Below are 8,412 nucleotides of genomic sequence, written 5' to 3'. Positions count from 1 at the left end.
GCTGTGCTCTCAAGGTTACATAGACAAATATGCCTCCTATTTACACAACGGCAACCCGACGAAGGTTCAGATTTCTCATGACTGGTTCAATGGGTATTTCATGCCTGTGCCATCTTAATTATTAGGAAAATGTAGTTTGTTTTATAGCTGATGATGCTCGATGCTTTTTACCTCAGTTTAGTAAATGCTCAGTTTTAGCTCATAAACTACATGGCAAACAGGATGACGGGGCGGGGCAGGAGGCGGGGAAAGCCGTCCATGGCGATCCTGGTGGCGTTGCTAATGGCGTCATTGGCACTGCCGCTCCTCATGGTGCCCGACACGCTCTCTATGCCAGGCTCCAACCGCGTGTATTGCGGCGCCGCCCTGTCGCTCCCACGCCCGTGCTTCAGCAGATCCGTGTTCGAGTCGTGCATACCTTTAGCCGCCTCCCCTCCAATGTCCACGACTCTGGTGCCTCGCTATTTTGGTTTTCATTTTATGCTCTGGTGGAACATTAAAGAACCGGTTAAGTCGCTTTGCGCGATGCGTATTGTCTGTTAAATGTTTGAAGACCTTGGATGTGAAGTACTCATATTACATTTTTTTGCTTGTGTGGGATGAGTATGAATTGAGGAAGCAGTTTTTATTATACTTTCTAAAACATGTTGCAAATGAAGCTAGAGAATCTTTTCCATTGGGCGAGAATTTCTTAAGCGCATCAAGTAGTAGATCTTAATAATTTGTAATGGATTTTTAATTGGATCATTGCTCTATATGTATACATCATCAATTTGCCTTTTTGTTATCAATTATTGCAAGTGAAGTGGACTTTAATTATTATGCAATTGTGTTCGTGCTATATTGTCTCTACATGTGAAATTTAACATGCATTAACTTTATATAACACCAGCAAAATATTTCAAAAGCCCGTAGCAACGCACGGGCAGTCTACTAGTTATATATCAATAACACTTGAAACGTTGGTGCCTGCTGCTCCTGTTTGCGGCCCAAGTTGGAACCATCACCGACGACGGCGTGATTGGTGGCCGTGATAATCGCACAGCCTTCCAAGGCATAGTCCAAGTTGGACGTCTTGTTGAAGGGAGTCGGCGGGAGATGTTGCGTGCTCCTTCTGTCAAGCAGAGGGCGGCACACCGCTAGGTTGAGCTTCTGCGGGCCGCAGTCGCCGTCTCCCTGCTGCTGCGAGGAAGAAAGCAGCACAACACGCGCGAGGAGGAAACCGCGGCGCGCCGCAAGCGGCCTCGCGTGGCCAAAGAGCTGTTGGTTACCGCTGTGGACGGTGACGCAGGAGTCGAAGGTACCACGATGCACGTCAAGGCCGGCCTGAAGGCTGAGGAACCGTGGAGGCTCGTATGGATCATCTTTTGTCATGTAATTGCAGGGGGCATAATAGTTCTGGGAGAAGATCCCGGCGAGGACGCAGGGGCGGCGCGCGGTGTCCGGCCAGAGGCCGGCGCGGCGGAGGAAGTCCCGGTCGGTGACGACGCGGCGCCACCGCTTGCAGGTGGCCGCACAGTGGAGTAGGTCCCGTAGGCCCGGCAGGCGCACGAAGACTTCGCGCAGGGCGTCGTCTCCGATCTCGGCGCCGGCGCGTGTGTTGACCATGGACATGATTGGTTTGGGTTAGCTAGCCTAGGGTTGGCCCGATAGATCGATCTGTACCTTTTTTTTAAGGGGAGATCGATCTGTACCGTACCGTATAGGTGTATATGTCTCGACGGAGGCTTGATGGATCTCTCGATTAGCTTAGCTATATATATAAGAGAGGAGGCTTGATGATCTTTTCCTAAAGTAATAACAAAAGCAAACAAATCACATCTTTTCTTTGATTTGTTTGTTCAGTCAGATATGCAGGTTCTTTTTAGGAATATCACACTTTATTAATCAAGGATAGTTAAGAGAGAATGCCTCCCGGATGCAATCCGGGGTTACATGAAAAATAGAGTCATTAGAGGACTCGGAAGATCTGTTAGAATATATGCCGCGATATTTGACAAACAATTTACATGACTAAAGGGAACGGACGAGAAGAACGACGCCATCTCCTTGATATCAGCAGTGATGAGCCCCACCGACGAGCAATCAACCGTGGAAGCATTGGTTCTTTGGATAATGGACAAACAGTTTAACAGGAAACGGCCTTTGAAAATCATTCCTGACGGGTGAGAGCCACCGCACGCCGTAGCGCCAGCACTTCGGCTAATTCTAGGGCGGTAACCTCGTCAGCATGCTCGCGGCAAGCCAGCAAGCAATCTCCGATGTGATTCTGCGATATATAAGCTAACCTCGCCTCTGGCGACCAGGATCGTGGGCCGGCTCATCATTGTAGATCGGTTTTTCTGTTTTGAACAGTTTTCAGCTGTTCTTCTTGGATGCCGATACTACCCGAACGTCATATTTGTAGAGCCCCCCCAGGGAAAGATGAACCTAGCGAACGAAAACGTTGAATGTAAGGGAGTGGCTGCAACGAACGATTTGTTGGCCCCAGACCCCCACAACTCCACAAGTGAACCAGTCCCTCTCTCCACGAGAAAACAGAGATAAGTCGTCTGAGCCACAAATTGGGTCGGAAAAGGCCCAGTTTTCCTGGGACGACCTCACAAATCATCTAGAACTTATATTTGGACATCATATTAAAAAGCTAAAATCAAAATCCAATGACATACAAAAAACGAAATTTTCCATGTTGCGAGCCATAAAAATGCCAATGCATAAAAATAGAATAATGGTAAATGGGTTTTATTGGACACTGACTATCTTATACCCATTTACTGAAAAATTGTACTCCATTTTTATATATTTTTATAACAAATGAAGTTTTCGCAAAAAATATATCCATTCTAGCATTACATTTTTTTTACAATTTGCAATGATGTTATTTTGTGCACTAGGACAAAAGGAGTTCCCCTATTGGTCACTTGCTCGCGCTACATGCGTTGTCGATGCTTCCTCCGCCGATTTCATCGATTTTTCATTTCCTCCTGTTTTCAGTAGTTTCTTTTTCATGTTTCTTTATTAATAGTTTGGGAAAAAAATAGGTAATTAAAATAGTTTTTTCATGTAATGCGGAAAAAATGTAAGCACATTTCATTAAAATGTTCAGGTCATAATAAAAAATATTTTCACATATTTTGATTAACTATTCATGTAACTCAGTAAATTTGTCCAATTTTAAATAGTATTCACATGCTTTAAAAACATTTATGTAATTTAAAAGATTTTAAATAATTCAAAAAGTGGTCGTGCAATTTTAAAAATGGTTCACGTAGTTTAGAAGAAAATGTTTGTGCAATTTCAATATGTGTATTTTGTAAAACAAACAAATGTTGTTATATGAACAATATCCTTTGTATACGTGAATTTTTTTATACATGTTTAGAAAAATGTTCATCATGTATTTTGAAAACTTTCATCATATTAAAAATGTACATCGCGTGTTTTTGAAAAATTCTTTCTGCATTTAATAAATGCTCATGGTATACTAATAAATGTTTTATCATACAAAAGTGAAAAGAAAAGAAAATTAAAAAAAGGAAATAGGATAAGCAGAATGGAAAATAAGAACCTTAATTAACGATAATGCACATATGGCAAGCTCAAATACTCCTGATGAAAAGTAAATTCGAAAAAAAACTTAAATTTTTTGGCCTCAAAGATACTCGAGGGTGCTAGGACCTGCACATTTTCTGGTGAAATGACATTTGAGATCGGAGGAGCGATAGACAAAAAAAAGGATCACCAAACTGTCTTTTGGTTTAGTTTCTTTTAGAGTTCAATTTTGATTATTTATTTTTTTTGGCTAGAGATCCATCGTGTTTAGTAAAATGTTTATCATATATTAAAAAATATTTATCATGACATTCTTGAAAATATTAATGTAAATAGGAGAGAATATATTCACAAAAAAAGTGGGACGGAAAACAAAAAGAGGAAAAAAGGAAAATGTGAAAAAAGAAAAAATGATGCAGAAATAAAAAAGGAAACAAAAGAAGAAAAGGAAGTAAACTTGAACTGAGAAAGAAAACCAAATAGACCGAAGAAAACTGTTTTTTTTGTAACTACCGAAGAAAACTGCTTCAAAAACGGAAAGAAGAAGGAAAAAAGGAGCGACTGGGCAGTGCGCTCGCCTGTGCGATTGGGCGCCAATATGCCGGAGGAAAGCGAAAGGAAATTTCCGCCAAGAACCCGTGGATGAACTGGGCAGGACCCTGTGCCTTCATTGGCCAACTGAAACGTCAGCGTTCCCCACTTGCTAATGCTACCGCAGTCAGCGTCTTGAATCTTGAATCTTTTGGCATGTTGGAAATTCAAGTGGCTTCTTGAATCTTGACTAGGAGCTCGCTCACGTGCTCCATGATAATTCGCCTACGGGAATTGCTACTCAAATACCTATGCGCTCCTTACTACTCTAGTGTACCTCTTGAGCATGATTGTCCAGTAATTAATCGAAAATGCTCCACTTACAGACCGCAGTTACGGAAACTCTCATACGGACAGACTTGGCAGGGATGAGACTTGCCTACTCCCCTTCCGTGTGCCCATCCGTGCTCCTGCATACGTGGCTTGATTTGATTGGAACAAAATAAAGTCCGGCCCCACCCCCTTAAAATCAGGGGGGGAGATGATTAGATTAAAAATAAAAAAGGAAAAAATACAACCGTTGGATGAGGTGGGAGCACGGATGAGAGCATGGAAAAGGAGCAGGCAAAGTCTAATTCATCACTCCCCCCTGAATTTCAGGTGTGGGGCCCTCCTGTCCCCAATCTAATGATGCCACTTCCATCCGTAAGCTCCCATCTGGTAAAAAACGACTGTAAGTGTAGCATTGCTTGGTAACGTGCTCACCGCAGCAACAACAAAAGACTTGGTTGTTTTCATAGTCTACGCCAACAACGTCATTTGCTCCATCTAAGCAACAGCGATGTAGTCCAGTGCTCGAGCTTCAGTCCACTTCTGGATCTTGCAATTGACAAGTCGACATGGCATGCACATGTATACTTTTCTCGGATGTATACTTGCGCGTATGTTTCCGGTGGATTTGGTCCATGGGCCGACTAGTGTCGGGAATACAATAATCCTTTCGGGTGGGAATATAAGTCTGACATGAATTTTTAGGTCCTCAATTTGATCGACAAAACATGTGCAACATGTCACAAATATATGTGTTTGGAAATATCATTCGACGACGAGCTTAAAGATTTATTTTGTGCCATATAACACATATTTCGATAGTCAAATTGAAGATTTAGGGAGTATTTAGGTTAACATGTTTAGTCGCCAAATATTATTATATAGTAAAAGAGTCACCAAATATAAAATCAGGTGTTTGTAGGCACTTCTGACTAAGTTGCTTGGTGTTATCTATTGCACGTGAGATTTTCTATGGTGCAATCACGATATTCTTGGTTGTGCCTTTGGTGAGAGAACTGAGGCCCAGGGACTCTATTGTAGTTTTATATTTGGTCACGATAATTTTTACTTTTGTTATTTATGTTACCCCTCATCTGGTTGTGTCCTATGATCTTACTATCTAATGCAATAAAGTTTAGTTAAGAAAAGATTGAGATGATTTAACTTGGTTATGCTTGGCTCCCAAGCAAACACAATCTTAAGCTACTAAATGCCCGAGAAACATGTATATTTAAACTATATATGAAAAAATCGTTGACCGTTTGGTTGGTGTCTAATGATGCGAAACCTAAGAGCCTTTGAAGGAAGCAAAAGAACACATGTGTCCCGGATGAAGTCTACCTTCTTTTGTGTCGGGAACAAGAATTAGATCCAACTCAAAGTCATGGGAAGTGGCCTATACCACTGACTTTTGATGGAAGACTTCTACATATCCATCTGAGAAGTGGCGTAGCCAGGCCAACATCAGGTCTCGTGTTGTCTTCAAATCTTTGTGGCGACATTACTCTACATTAGGCTACAGTTTGAAGTTCATTGTCATTACCCAAGCCGTGGGTCGGCATGGCAGGGTTCTATCTCCACGCCAACATCCAAGCCACCAATAGAACCCTCAAAATTATTCTTAGGTGCTTTGGGCACACAAAAAATGGATCAACTGCACACCCTACTATAACCCCTACCTTTTTTTGTGGCCAATACCCCCCCCCCCCATCCCCGAGCCCCAAGTTCAAGGGACTCTGCCAACAACCCCCTACATGACTGGCCCATGGGTGAAGAAAAATGTTTTTGATTCCTCTCCCTCATGTGGCAACCATCCGCAAGTCCACCCACTAGTCTCGGCCTTGATTCCTACATCCTCCCCCAGCTCCTAGCTTGACCCTCCACTAGAACTCATTGTTCGCACTGGACCGAGACCGGAGGACGCCGCCAACCTGGATCCACTCTAGCCAACATATGGGTTCCGTCCCCCTTACTACAATCCAGCCCTCGTCCCACCGTAGCACCTTGGCAACCACTAGTGCACACAAGGTGTTTGACCTTTTGTGTAAATGGTAATTTTGCTTAAATTTCGTTTTTCTTATTTGTAGGTGTTCATACATTGCAATTTCAAACATTTTTGCAGACATTTTATTAGAACTATGCAGTCCCATGAACATTTTACAGTAGGGTTTGAGACATGCATGCTTAAAACAAAAATTGATTTCAATTATGACTTTTCAAATTATGGATTCCAGTATTGCTGAACTGTATGCATTAGAAATATTATATAAGTTCGATCAATTAGATCCCATGTCTCGGTAAATAAACAAATATATGTGAACCTAACCGTATAATGGCAGCAAGTCTGATGCACGGTTTTGCATGAAAGAAAGAAGCGTGGAAGGTATCAAATCTACTCCTTTTGTCCTGAATTAAAAAATTGGGACAGAGGTAACAGTATTCTGGTCTACGGTGAGTACCGAGGACTGTTGTGTCATTTATAATTTTTTAAAGATGCCCGTTTGTAAGAGTTGATCAACTTAATTTAATATATACCCTTTGGCATCTTCGGGAAAAAAACAAGTACTCAATTAATTGTGTCATTGCACTAGCGCTTCCTGTAATAAAGTAAATAATAATTAAGTACAGGTCGTCCTCATCACCAAAAATAAAATAAATAAAAGTTAGACTGTTGAAACCAGACGGGGCGACGGACGACATATGGCGCTCGGGAGGAGGCCGGGGAGTCACAGCGACGCTATGATGACCATTTCCAGTTACCTGCAGGTTCAGCCTTCTGAAGTCAACAGTCAATACATGCTAACGCTGCACGCAGCTCTACAAATAAGCCGGCCTCTTCTGCATGACATACATACACACTCTCCCAAATCCCAGCCTCTTGGAAATCTCTCCATTGCCGAAGCTTGACTGGTTGAAGACAAATCTGCCTAACCGGCCATGGGAACACGGGTAGGGGCCATGGGGACACGGCCAGCGGAGAACCACACCTCCCTGCCGCCCAAGGTGAATCTCTCTCTCTCTCTCTCTCTCTCTCTCTCTCTCTCTCTCTCTCTCTCTCTCTCTCTCTCTCTGGCGCGTCCTTTTGGTTTTCATTAGTTTTGTCGGCAATGTTTCGCTAGCCATTGAATAATCTTACTTGTCTTTAGAGAGAGAGAGAGAGAGAGAGAGAAAGAGAGAGAGTTGTCTACAGGTGTGAAACAAGGAGGTTTAGAGGTGGACATTAGGAGCCTCTTTGATTCGCACGATCTCTAAAACACAGAACAGAAAAATAAATACAAGAATGACATGCCATCTCCAGTAGATTATGATTAGTAGTGACATTTCATTGTGCACAGGAAAAACAAAAGATTTAGCACATTAGGATGATGATCACATAATCAGTGTGATATGTGATGCTTTGCCTTAATTGAGGAATTTTTATTTTCAGTAAACAATAAAATTTGTCGTACTTGCATATTAAGTGTAAATTCCTTGCGGCCCAAGAGTGAAATATTTTTTTACAGTGGATAATCGTCCCTCGAATCCAAGATCTACATGTCAATTACTACCATGTACTACTAAATATCTTCGGGGTATTATAAATATCATTGTGGTTAGGTGAATATATACGCATGCGACGATACCGACTAATTTGACATTTAGTCAATATGACAAGTCAACTTGCGTGAATTTAAAGGAATCACTTGTCTTTAGTGGGCCCTTCCACGTGCCTTGTTTTCAAGCATGGCTCAATGATCAAATGTGCAGTTTAGTTAACACACTGTTTTGCTCACCTACTGGTAACATTAGCATTGCTCAATGAGCCTCTCCCTCGTTTCTGTCCTGAGTCCTGACTTGGCCACTAGACAAACACTAATTTGTGTCCTTCCTTCCTTTCCTTCCTTCCTTCCTTCCTTTCTTTCTTTCTTTGAAAAAGGCCTAAGGTCATATATGAAGTATCACAGGTCCTTACAAACACATCTTAAAACAATATTACATTTAAGAGGGGTGCTTCGGTAC

General features: G+C 42.1%; 1 protein-coding gene across 1 annotated transcript in view; it reads left to right on the top strand.

Moving 5' to 3' along the window:
• The first annotated feature begins 7,350 nt into the window (after positions 1–7,350).
• Positions 7,351–8,412, top strand: part of LOC119352447 (lysine histidine transporter 2-like) — a 15,466-nt gene continuing 14,404 nt past the window's right edge. Inside the window, exon 1 of the mRNA XM_037619077.1 lies at positions 7,351–7,416. Coding sequence (XP_037474974.1) covers positions 7,351–7,416 — 66 coding nt within the window. The remainder of the gene's footprint in view (positions 7,417–8,412) is intronic.

The sequence above is a fragment of the Triticum dicoccoides genome, chromosome 2A (assembly GCF_002162155.2).
Source record: "Triticum dicoccoides isolate Atlit2015 ecotype Zavitan chromosome 2A, WEW_v2.0, whole genome shotgun sequence".
In the NCBI taxonomy this organism is placed as follows: Eukaryota; Viridiplantae; Streptophyta; class Magnoliopsida; order Poales; family Poaceae; genus Triticum; species Triticum dicoccoides.
Note: the sequence above shows the minus strand (reverse complement) of the source record. Positions and strands in the feature narration are given on the sequence as shown.